Raw genomic sequence first — 12,310 nt, 5'->3', positions numbered from 1 at the left:
ATTCACACCAAGTCTAATAAAGTCTCCACACAAGCTTAATTGGAAAGATGAAACCGCCCGAAGCCAACAAAGCTTTAATAAGCGCTGTAATACTTGTGCTGTGCTTGGTAGCGCTGTCATGTGGGTAAAAAACGTAGTAGAAGGAAGAGAGAAGCAGGAAACAAACAATGAACACAAAACTGTGAAGATTCTCAGTCATCCAGCTCATAGTTGAGCTTAAAGGTTCAGTTTAGGCAACTAGACTTGAAGTTTTGTAAAAGTTTTCTTTTGTTCCAACTACAGCAGATTAATAATAAGCAAAGCCTGTTCATATCTAACTGTCCAACTTTACACTAGAAGCTAAATTTAAGAAATAGTGTCAGTGAAATTAACAGCTAATTTAACTTATTTTGACTAAATTTTCGCATTAGATGATTTTACACCTTCTAGACACTAGTGTTTTGCAACCTAGAAATTGCTAACTTTGAGTGTTCACTAAGTTTTACACTTTTCCTGATGATGATAAATTACACAAATCAAACACCGGGAGCAGAGTTTAAAATGTGATCTTTGTCATTTTTTATTGACATTTGAAAGGATAAGACATGAAACCATCTTGTTTTAAGAGTGTCCTTAAAAAATGAATACTTTTTTTTCTGTAAGAAACTATTCTGCGTTACAGTAAAGAACCTTTTCCTTCAGATTTACAGCTATACCACAGCGAGACGTTGGAGTTGATGTTGCAGCGCTGGTCCAAACTGGAGAGGGACTTCCGCATGAAGAATGGACGCTACGACATCAGTAAGATCCCTGACATCTACGACTGCATCAAGTACGACTCCCAACACAACGCCTCCGTCGGGCTGGAGGACACGCTGGAGCTCTTCAGACTCTCCCGCGCCCTGGCCGACATAGTCATCCCACAGGTACGTCAATTTCCTGTTGGGTTTTGTCCAAAACGTTTTTTTTTTTCTTCTATTAGATAAAAAACAACCAACACAACAGAATATGTATATTTGCATCTTTGTGGTCGTTTGTGACTTTCCCTCTCAGGAGTACGGCATCAGTAAAGCAGAGAAGCTGGACATTGCCCAGGCGTACTGTGTTCCTCTGATGAAGAAAATCTACCTGGACCTGCAGAGAACCCATGAAGACGAGGCTGTGAACAAGCTGCACCCTCTGTGAGAATATCACCCCGAGGAAACTGTGCTCAATATAGCCTCACGTTACATTATGGGGTTATTATACTTGTAAACCGTTTCATATTTCTTTCATACTTTTTGTGAAGGTAAAAAGAGTTTCTATGACATGGGAAATAAATCCTATGACTGTATTTGTCAGAGGCTGCTGGCAACGAACAGTCCCCATCATCACTTCACAGGGTTTCCATGGGTCATTAATACTCATTCAATTATAATTTTTGTAATTAAGTCTTAATTGGTATTAAAATTCATTAAATGTGATTATCGTGGCATTTAAAATGCTTTATAAAAAGAAAAAACATTTATAAAAACAATTTTGTCAGATATATTTTATCAGATATAATTTGCACCGAACTGCTTCCGATTGATCGTAAAGCCGTATGTTCGGAAAAGAAGCTTGAGGCGGATAAAAAGTTAGAGAATGGGGAAAATGCAAATTTCAACAAAAGTGGCTTGAAAACAAGAAATTCAAGACATGCATGCAGCCTGTAAACGGTAAAGATGAGGAAGGGTTTTGGCGTGTTATTTATACATAAATATAGTAAAAGTCGGCTCAGCTAGGAATAATTAATGGATCATGACGTATACCTAAAAATATACCCAAAAAATATAAAAATATACCCAAATATAGTAGCCCCTCCCTGCTGCCATCTTCCAGCAGTGACGTCACGGTGCGGTAAGCCTAGCGCCATTCTCCCCGCTTTACTAGCAAAATCAATGGTAACTACTAGACACATCTGCAATCAACAACAATTATTGAAGATTTCCAGAGGACTTCACCATTGAAATTCACCAGAGCTATAGTGAAACTGACAATGCCCACATGCATGGCAGCTGGATGTTGGAATACATCGGGTAAAAGTGGAAAAAGAGTTATTTCCCCTTTCTGATTCCTGATCCTCCACGGACGGGTTTATCGTTGGATTGCCAACTTGAAGAGGGAGGATTTGCCATCAAACTTCTGGCCAGAGAAAAAACACGTAATATGTAGCCAACATTTGGAAGAAGAATGTTTTCAAGATGACTTGGATAATAGCGCGTTGTGACAAACACCAGATACAGCACTGGGACTTGATCAACAGCCGATACCGCACCGTGACGTCACAAACCAGTAGGTGGCAGTAGTGTTCTTTGACAAACATGGATGCCTCGAGTAAAGCACATTCACATGAAAATTACTCTGAATTAAAAACACTAATCATTTATTGAACAGTTTGTAATAATTTCATACTTAAAGTACTTTCAGAAGTTTGAATTCTGAATATGAGCAGACTTTTCCTCTAAACCACAGTAACTAATCAGCTCTTCCTCTCCTTCGGTTTCCTCCCCGGTGTTCAGGTACTCCCGGGGGGTGATGTCTCCTGGTCGTCACGTTCGCACCCGTCTCTACTTTACAAGCGAGAGCCACGTCCACTCTCTGCTCAGCATGTTCCGCTATGGAGGACTCCTGGACGTGAGTGCAGAACCCATTAGTTTATTGTTTTTAAACTCTTCACTTTGTTGTTTTGGTTTGTTTTTGCAAATGTTGAACTGTCTGGGCCTGAACAATAATTACCGCCTTAAGCTCGAGTCCCTAACGGACAGTAGGCTGAATGAGATTCTGGTGAAAACTGCTGCACCGTTTTTTAGTCATGGTTTATTTTGATCTAAATACGTCTGTGTGCAGCTTCTTTTGAAAATAATATGAATCACAGGGATTTTTCACTGCGATTCATATAAGATGTTAAATCATCTTATTTCAAAAGTTAATGCTATTTTTTTTTAACATTTTATAGATGTCAATATAACAACAAAGTTAATCTCAAAGTCTTTCCATTTTTTAAATAAGATATTTTTTATAATTTCCTTTCTGAATTGTCCATTTCCATTTATAAAACATGTTCTTTACAAAAATTATGGAAAAAAATTCACTCCATAAAGGTGGAAGATAAGAATGAGCCAACTAGAGCTGCAACTAATGATTGTTTTGCAAATCGATTCATCTGTTGATTATTTTTTTTATTAATTGATTAATAATCAGATAGCAAAAGTTTCCTTAAAGAAGACTTTTTGTGAAATTAAACCAAGTGAAAATAAAGCTTTTCCATTTGAGGACTTCTGGATAGAAAATATCGACAGACGAAATACATTTTTATCTTTTTATTTTTTATATTTTTATCTATATTTTCTCACAATTGTGGTATAACTGCTACTGTAAGTGGGTCGCTCTGTCAACTGAAGGCATATTTCAGAGTCTCTATAGTCCAGTTAACGATTAATCAATTACTAAATTAGTTGACGATTTTATTAATCGATGAATCGATTAATCCGATTGATTGTTTCAGCACAGAGCCAACGTGATTTCCATGAATCCTCGATGGGTTGAGAATACAGAGAAGACACATCGGTTTTCTAAGAATAAACTGGGAATTTGTGGGTTACTTGTAGTTTTATTTTATTCTAGATTAGGGAGGTCAGGACCTTTTACTATGACTTAGTATTGATTGTTCAAGAAAAAGAAAAATGAAACATCAGTCTGTGTGGAATTAGAGCTTTGCCTCTTTTTATCTTGACACAGCCACAGATTCAGTGTATTAGTTCTAAAATGCCCTGTGATAAACTAACATTTTAGAGTGGGATAGAAAATGAAGGATGAGTCAAAATTCTAAAATGTGTATTGAGCTTTTGAGTATTTAACAGATGCTTCCTGAGGTCTGTGACTCTGGAGGAGCTGCAGAGATTTGCTGCTTAGTTTCTGTTTGCCTCCTTTTTAGTAAAGATTGGGAAGGAAAGCCGTTATTTAAAGTCATTGGGAAGTCATGTTTAAATATGAAATCATTCTGGCTTAAACATGGATATAAATGTACTTTTTATCAGACTATATTGTCCCAAAATTTTGAAAATTTCTATTTTAAAAATAATCCTGTCTTAAAATCTGTGGGGTTTTTTTTCGTTATCTTAGGTCAGCCTAAACACCTAAATTCAGCCAATCATATATCAACAGTCATCTGTCAATCAAATGTTTTTGGTCATACTATCTTGATTCATATGTCGCTGCTAATATACGCAACGGCTGAAATAAGAAATAAGAATCATTTCCTCAAACATGTACGGCTGGAAGCCTTCTACACCAAACCAAGGTTCTGCCGCCCTGGCGTCCTCTTCCACAACATCTTCATCCCCTCTTTCCTCCTCTCAATAAAAAATGGATGACGGAGGAGACTCATCCACGAGCTCCGACACTAAACTCTCCTCCTCTTGCATGTTTCCTCTGTCCATAGCGTTCCTTGACAGTGTCGTTTCTAAGTCACCAATTTAGTGCTACTTGGTCCCAATGGAATTTCCCATTGGGAACCTACTAGCACTAAGTTGCTAACTGGTTAGCAAGATGCTTCTGAGACACGGGCCACAACCAAACTTGCTTGTGAACCTTCCGCCACAACAATCCCGCCGTCATGATAAACGACCAATCAGATTCACTTTATTAACTCGTGTAAAGTTAGGCACCACCTGGGAGAATTTGTAAATGAACCGTTGCGATGGCCATTTCCCTACGGCTTTAAAGAAAGAGGAAATGGCAGACGGGCGGGGGTATTAAAGATTATCTCCAGACCAAACATGGATTTTTTGTTTTTGTTTCTATTAATCTATTACTGGTGATTATAATTAGGGCTGAGCATAGTCAGGCTGTTTTGTATAGCAGGTTTTTTTTTTTTTTTTTTTTTGCTGTTTCTTATGTTTTTCTCTGCTTGTTTGTTAAAAAAATGCCTTTGTTTTTATAATTATTTGTGAAAGAAAACTGAATTGAAATCAGAATTCTATACAGTGAGCTTAGAACCGTTTAGATATCATTTCTCTAATTAAAAACCAAAACCAGGAGGTGAAGGACCAGCAGTGGAAGCAGGCCATGGACTACCTGAGCGCTGTGACTGAACTCAACTACATGACGCAGATCGTCATCATGCTGTACGAAGACAACAACAAGGTTGGTCTGCAGGCGTCTTCTTCATGTCCCGGTTAGCGGCTTTCTGCATCCCTAACGGCATGCCTTCTGTCTTTCATGCGCCTGCGGTGATAAGGACCCCTCCTCTGAGGAGCGTTTCCACGTGGAACTTCACTTCAGCCCAGGAGTGAAAGGGTGTGAAGACGAGGAGAATGTGCCCCTTGGTTTCGGTTTCCGGCCTGCATCATCAGAGGTGTGTGACGGTTCTGATCCGGTTAAAGTTTCCTTAGTGGGTCGTTGGGGGTCGGTGAAAATTGCTTCCTGTTCTTTGAACGATCAGAATGAAGACAAAAAGCCCAACCAGGGCAGCTTGGAGGATCTCTCCCAGGATCAGACGGACGATGCGCTTCCTGTCACAGAACTCATCAACTTGCAGAGAAAGTCCCCTATGATCCGTAACCGCAAGGCAGGCTCCATGGAGGTACTGCGCTGTAGTGGGACTCTTAGCAGCAGCCATGTTGTTCACCTGATGTGTTGATCTAATCGCCTCCTTTTTAACCGCCTCTCTTAGGTCCTCTCTGAGTCCTTCCCCAACGCTTCCTCCAAAGGCCCCACATCCCATCGACTCTTCCAGTCATGTTCGCGCCAGTCTCCTGAGATCAAACCAGCTGGAGGCCTAGGTCAGCTTCTAACTGTTCTTTTTTTTGTCGTGGGCCGTTTGCGTCCCTCACTGGTGTGGGTGTGCGTGTGTGTTTGTCATCATGCCACCCCGTCCTCAGAGCACATCTATTTCAGGCTGTCATCACCGCACCGCTCTTCATCACAAGCTTGTTTTTTTTAATAATTATTTATTTCACCCTTGCACTGTATCCCCTTTCAGTCCCTCCCTCATGTCTCTCTTGAGGGCCGATCCCTCCCCTCCTCTTTCCATCACCACCCCTCCTGTTTCCGACGGCTGCATAGCTTCCAGCTCGGCTCAGCTTAGCAGCAGCCAAGCAGGATCAGACTCCAAACTATTCAGGCAAGAGGTCAGCTGGGAATTTGCGTCGCGTTCACAGCCAGAAGCAGGATTTGGTTTTCACACAGCGGCGAAACAGATGGAGGTTTTATCTATCATTGTTTCACTCATAGCTTTAACTCTCTCTGGCTGCTGCAGATTCTGATCAAAGGTTTAAATTAAGGTGTTTCCCTGCTTCACAGAAGGTTCAGTGGTGAATACCAGCGTGTTACAGATGGATGATATGCCAAAATCTATTTCACTGAGACTTTCTCAGTTTCAATTAATAGATTTATCGATATAAACTACATGAAAACCTCAGAAATGCTGCCAGGAAAGACCCCAACCGCCTGTAAAAACTTAGGAAATGTATCCTTCCACATCATAAAGCTCTTCTGATATAACATTTTAGAAATAATTGTAAAAAAAAGTCTCACTATTTTTAGTTTGAGCTAAAAGCTTAGCAGGATAAATGAACATGTAACCTGGCAAATCCATCCTCTTTTACCGTTTCTCTGTTATTTCCTCCTTTATTATTTTATGATTAACTTTCCTATGTTTGAAAAGAAAAAGACTCTTAAGCCTAAAATTCTGTTTTCATAATTCCTATAATAAATTGGCAAAACAACCAGCTCTGAAAAGGCAAACCTAAAGTCCGCTATCAGCTCGGAAACATCAGACTTTGGATAAACCTTTCTTGGCTCTGAAGGCAGCGCTTTACCAGTGGTTTAATTAATAGATTTATTAATATAAACTACATGAAAACCTCAGGAAAGACCCCAACTGCCTGTGCATACTTAAATGAAAAAGATGGTCTGTTGATTCGGCTGCAACAGCATCTACCTCATCAAAGTTCTCCAAACCCAGTTCAGTTCTGTTCAGGTGAGCCTCCAGCTCATGTTTCTGATCATGATCTCAGGCCAAAACTTCCTAAAATCATTGTTTTTCCAAGCATTTCTATTTGAATTGTTGCTAAAATCGTCTTAAAATGTATAGTCTCCACCCTACTGTTTAACCGGGATTAATACAAAATAAAGGAGATGATTGTGACGCAACAGACCAGCTGCTTATTGGGAACCTTTAAAGGTCATTCAGTGTTGCTGACTGGCCTCCTCACAGCTTCCCACTTTTCATCTGGTCTCTAATGATTTGGAGAAATGTCTGATGTCCTCAGATTCTCCAGTTAAGATGTCTTTTTTTTCTGATTTCACCATTTTTTGTGGGTCTTCCTGACTATCACCTTAACAAAATAAGAGAATTTGAGCCTTTGGTGTTTTATCTTTAAAATCCAAATACAACAGAATAGCAGAAATGTTTTAAAGATCAGGTAGAGCAGCAGAAGCCAATGGCAGGTGTGAACTGAAAGGGTCTAAATGCTGAGAATGAATGATAGGGTGATTTAACAAACTGTAATTTTAAAATAGATTAAATAATCCCCCCATCACCTTATAAACATATTTTACTAAATAATCTGCATCAGAGGACTTGGCCATCCTCTTTCTCCGCCAACAGTTAGCCGTCAGTGAGCAGTAGACCTAACACGGCTCTGTCTGGATCAACTCCACAATCAAAGAACGCTTTATTTTCCGCAGTCACTTTTCCCACAGGAAATTAACTTGTAATGGGATAAAAAAGGCCGACACTCATTTGCATGAGTCTGTAGTCCAAAACCAGCAGCATGGAGAAAACCATAAAGGCAGGAATGTGACATCAGAAGCACAGAAACGATTTCTGTCATGTGTGCCTCAATAGGAATTTTACCCTCCTTAACAGCCTGGCTGCTCAATGTCACCAGGACAGAATAATCCCACTCAGTCTCTAACAGCAATGAGGCTCAACACAAACACATATTTGAAATCTGTAACATAATCTTTAATATTTGCTAGTGTAAGGAAACATTATGCCAACAAGTATTTTATTGACAGTTTAGATATTTAATCTGCAAAAATTGTTCTTTTACTCAAGTCTTACAGCTTTAACTTTAGCCCAAGGTTTGCTTTTTACCTTGCTTTGAGATTTACTGGTAAAGATTCTCAGTCATCCATGTCATAGTCATTCAAAGAATGTTAAACAAAAACAAAAAAACAATCCACTGGACTTTGTTTCAAAGTTTGATGACGTTCCGCTTCCCATCCTGGAAGTCCAGTGGATTTTTATTTATTTTGGAAGGACTATGACCTGGACGAGTGAGAATCTTCACCAGCAACAAAATCAACAGCATCTGAACATGGTAAGAGATGTTAGATGGATCACTTAAACAAATTAGGAACAGCACAGACATTTAAAGTAGATTTTTCTTGAAATAAGTGAATTTTCCCATGATTTGACACTTAGACAGTGAACTGAAAGGATTTGATTAAAAAATAAACAACTCATTTATCTTATATTAAAGTGCATCATGTCTAATTATCTTATTCTAAGGATGAACGGCTTAAATCAATTTCCCTTATTTTTGGATCAGTTTTTATGCTAAAATAATGAAACCCAGACAGAAGTGACCCAGAGCTTCCACTAGTGTTCACACTTCTATCAGGAGGTTCACATGTTCTTTCATAAGGTCTGCCAAAAGTATTTACCCCCCCAAAAAAACTTTAATGCACTTTTTTGGTTTCTTTAGACTAACCTAAAGTAGGGAAGAAAAATGTTGTTCCAAGAGTTTTTAATGATACATATTTCATATTAGTATTTAGAAAAGTTGTCCTGAAAACTGCTTATTTTTTTTAAACACATTAATTGTTTATCCTTTCATGCTCTGCTGCTTACCTTAGACATTCAGACATCACAGTTTTCACATAAGATCCCAATAAAATTAGGTTTGTAGTAACAAGATAATGTGGAAAACAGAAAGGGGTATGAATACTTTCAGAAAGATGAGCATAAGCTGGCGTCCCCTTTAACTCTAACAAGTGTTATTAATGGCTTTCTATCATTAAAAAAAAATCTTCTTTGGTCTGTATAAAGATGAACAACAACAAAAAAACACTGCAAAAACTGATCTAAAGTAAACATTTCTTGGAAATCTTAAATTTGCCCTTAATTTGAGCAAATAAATAAAATGATTTAGATAAGATGGAATCGGTTTATATTACCTTAAAATAAAATAATTATGCACTTTGAATATGGTAAAGGAGTTATTATTTTTTCCTATTTTAAATCTAAACAATCATATTCTATCAGCATGTTTTTTACTTGCACGCTGTAATAAATAAAAAACCAAAATGAAATACAGTAATTTCTTTTTTGCAGTAAAGAGGCGGTTTGGTTTCTTGTATCCTACTGTTGCTTTTAGCCTAAATCTGCTCATTTGTTCTCTTTTGAACACATTAGATAAAAACGAGACGTCTCAATAAAGTAGAATGAAGAAGATCTCTGATCATGAGCACAACACAGTAAAACCATTGAAGTTAGAGCAATGTCTGCTCTTATTGAATCCATCATTGTTCTGTGAACCTTCAGACAACCAGATGAAACGTTCTAGCAATGCTCAATAAAGATGTAGATGTTTTGTTTTTCAAATTAAGTTTTAAATAATTTTTTTGACCATGTATCCTCATTTAAGCACATCGTTTTGAGGGACTTTCTGTAACAGTCCAGCTTGGTGGGGACGTGGTGAGAACTGGTTTTCTGCATGGAGCTTACCCCCCTCCCCACACCCTTGCATGTGTGAGTCCCTTCAGTTAAGACTCTTACCCCATTTACACTACCCTTGAAAAACTGTGCCGAGACCGGTCCGAGCTCAGTAACTGAGATAACTTATCGTGTGTAAATGGAAAGCAAACTGAACTGAACCTAGCTAGACACAACCGAATCGAGCTAACTGCAGACCAGTTCCAGAGGTGGGCTCGGCTCAGTTTTTCCCTGGCTCGGTTCTCTGATAACAAGAGCGCATGAGCAGAACGCGTCATCTCCGTCTGGCTGCACATCCTGATTCGCACTCCATTCCAGTAGTTGGCGGTAATGCCCCTCTGGAAGTTGCTTGCCAACCAACACAAAACAGAAGAAGAAGAACAACCATAAACAACAATCAAAATCTTCTCCACGCAACATTTTGATTTGCTTGATTCCCTCCTTCTTTGTCTTCTTCTTCTTGTGTTTTATGGCGGTTGGCAAACAACTTTTGGTGCATTACCGCCACCAACTGCTTGATTTCCTCCTTCAATACTGGCCGTAATACCGCAGATCGTCACTAGGAGGCGAGGAGTCGAGGAACCGAGATAGCGTGATGTGTAAACGGTCGTCAGAACCGAGCTAGACCTGGTTAACTGATCCGAGCTCGGACCGGTCTCGGCATGGATCGGTTTTTCAAGGGTAGTGTAAATGAGGTATTAATGTCCCTAAGATATGAATGGATCTATGCATTCATGATTTACAAAGAATCTGAAAAGTGTGGCACACATTGCTAGAACAAATATTTTCACCTGCCTTTAGCTCAGTCAGTCGTCCCCTTAGCATTCCTCTCCCTGCTGAAGGAAAACATCCCAGGTTGCTTTCATCTCCATGTTATGTATTGTTATTAACACAAATAATAAAAAATAGACATAACATTAATGTACACAAAGCAAAAATTATAGGTGGATGTTACTTGCTGCTTTTGCAGAAGAAAATACACTTGAAAGGCATTAACAGAACAAAAGTCTTGCCCAAAACTTCATAAAACATGAGTGATGCATGACAAAGTACATTTTTGCCAGGGAAGATGGGTGGTTTGAGACGGCAGAATTAGTCTCTCTGCTTCTAGTCCGCAGCAGTGATTGCTATTCCAGTTATATTTAAATCTCACTGCTTATGACTCACTGCTGCTAATCGGCCATTAGTGTCTTTAATGACAAGATAGATACTTTCAACCATATGAAGTAAGAATTCTGCCAAAGAGTAATTTGTAATACACACTTATACCAGCAGTTTTATTTAAAAATCACACTGCAGATCAATGAGGCCCAAATCCACTTTTTGTTATCATAAAGAATCAGACTTTTTCCCAATCCGATCTGGGCTATATTTGTATGTGGTTTTAAATCCAATACAGGTTGGATCTTTTAGAATCTGACTGCGGTCTGCACGGCCTAGTGAGCCTTATCTGAATTACTATGACGATGATGTCACTCTGTTCTCACAGAGCAGGGGACAAAAATAATTACAGCAAACATGCAGGACAGCGTAGATGTAGGTTTACAGTGGATGGACAACGAAATTTTGGGGTTAGTAAGTATTTGGGCGGCTATCCATCTTCTTCAGCTTATCCGGGGTCGGGTCGCAGGGGTAGCAGCTTCAGAAGGGAGGCCCAGACGTCCCTCTCCACAGCCACTTGGGCCAGCTCCTCCGGGGGAATCCCATGGCACTCCCTTACCAGCCGAGACACATAGTCCCTCCAGTGTGTCCTGGGTCTCCCCCTGGACCTCCTCCCGGTGAGACGTGCCTGGAACACCTCACCAGGGAGACGTCCAGGAGGCATCCTAACCAGATGCATGAGATCCACCTCAACTGGCTCCTCTCAATGTGGAGGATTCAGCGGCGATCCATAAGAAACCTTTTTATGTCTGCTGTATCATCCAGCTACTCCCACTGCTCAACAGCTTTACATCCATCCATAGTCCCTGACTTCTAGCACATCTTGTTATTGATCTTCTGCACATTCAGGTCACTTCTACTTAGAGTTGTTTGATGTGGATTGTTGTTTTTCTTCTCATGTGGATCACTTCAGGGGAACAGTTTCCCATGTTAACACCCACACAAAAAATCAGATCTAACAAAAAGTTGTAATGGTACATCAAGACCTGCAGTGTAAACATAGCCATGAACTTCTCTGCATACAGATTGAACAGCATGAGGCCTTTGCTCAGTCCTATGCACTGCGTTATCATGTTTTGTAATCTTCCTGTAGTTTCTTTCCTCCCCTTTGGTCCTGTTTCTGTGGATCATGTCGACTTTTGTCACTTTGAAGGAGAAACCAACCTGAGAAAGTACATTGCCTGTGATTGGCCTGCTGTTCAGGAAATCCCACCTCTATGGTTTCCAGAGGTGTCAAAAGTATTAATGTTTATTACTTAAGTCGAAGTATAAATCCTACTGTTTAAAAATACATTTTTAGAAGTCAGAGCATCAACTTGGTTGCCTTTTCTATGTCTGCTTCTGTCTCCTTGAACCCCAGTCGGCCTCAGCAGATGGCCGCTCACACTGAGCCTGGTTCTGCTGGAGGTTTCTTCCTGTTAA

General features: G+C 39.6%; 1 protein-coding gene across 19 annotated transcripts in view; it reads left to right on the top strand.

Moving 5' to 3' along the window:
* ppip5k1b (diphosphoinositol pentakisphosphate kinase 1b) overlaps window positions 1–12,310 on the top strand; it is an 88,991-nt gene that overhangs the window by 49,966 nt on the left and 26,715 nt on the right. For all 19 annotated transcript variants that reach the window (XM_038301287.1, XM_038301285.1, XM_038301286.1 and 16 more), the window contains 7 exons: window positions 682–905; window positions 1,033–1,160; window positions 2,520–2,634; window positions 5,038–5,145; window positions 5,240–5,356; window positions 5,444–5,584; window positions 5,675–5,783. In XM_038301287.1, coding sequence (XP_038157215.1) covers window positions 682–905; window positions 1,033–1,160; window positions 2,520–2,634; window positions 5,038–5,145; window positions 5,240–5,356; window positions 5,444–5,584; window positions 5,675–5,783 — 942 coding nt within the window. The remainder of the gene's footprint in view (window positions 1–681; window positions 906–1,032; window positions 1,161–2,519; window positions 2,635–5,037; window positions 5,146–5,239; window positions 5,357–5,443; window positions 5,585–5,674; window positions 5,784–12,310) is intronic.

This window comes from Cyprinodon tularosa, unplaced genomic scaffold (genome assembly GCF_016077235.1).
Source record: "Cyprinodon tularosa strain WSP-4 unplaced genomic scaffold, ASM1607723v1 ctg465, whole genome shotgun sequence".
Taxonomy (NCBI): Eukaryota; Metazoa; Chordata; class Actinopteri; order Cyprinodontiformes; family Cyprinodontidae; genus Cyprinodon; species Cyprinodon tularosa.
Note: the sequence above shows the minus strand (reverse complement) of the source record. Positions and strands in the feature narration are given on the sequence as shown.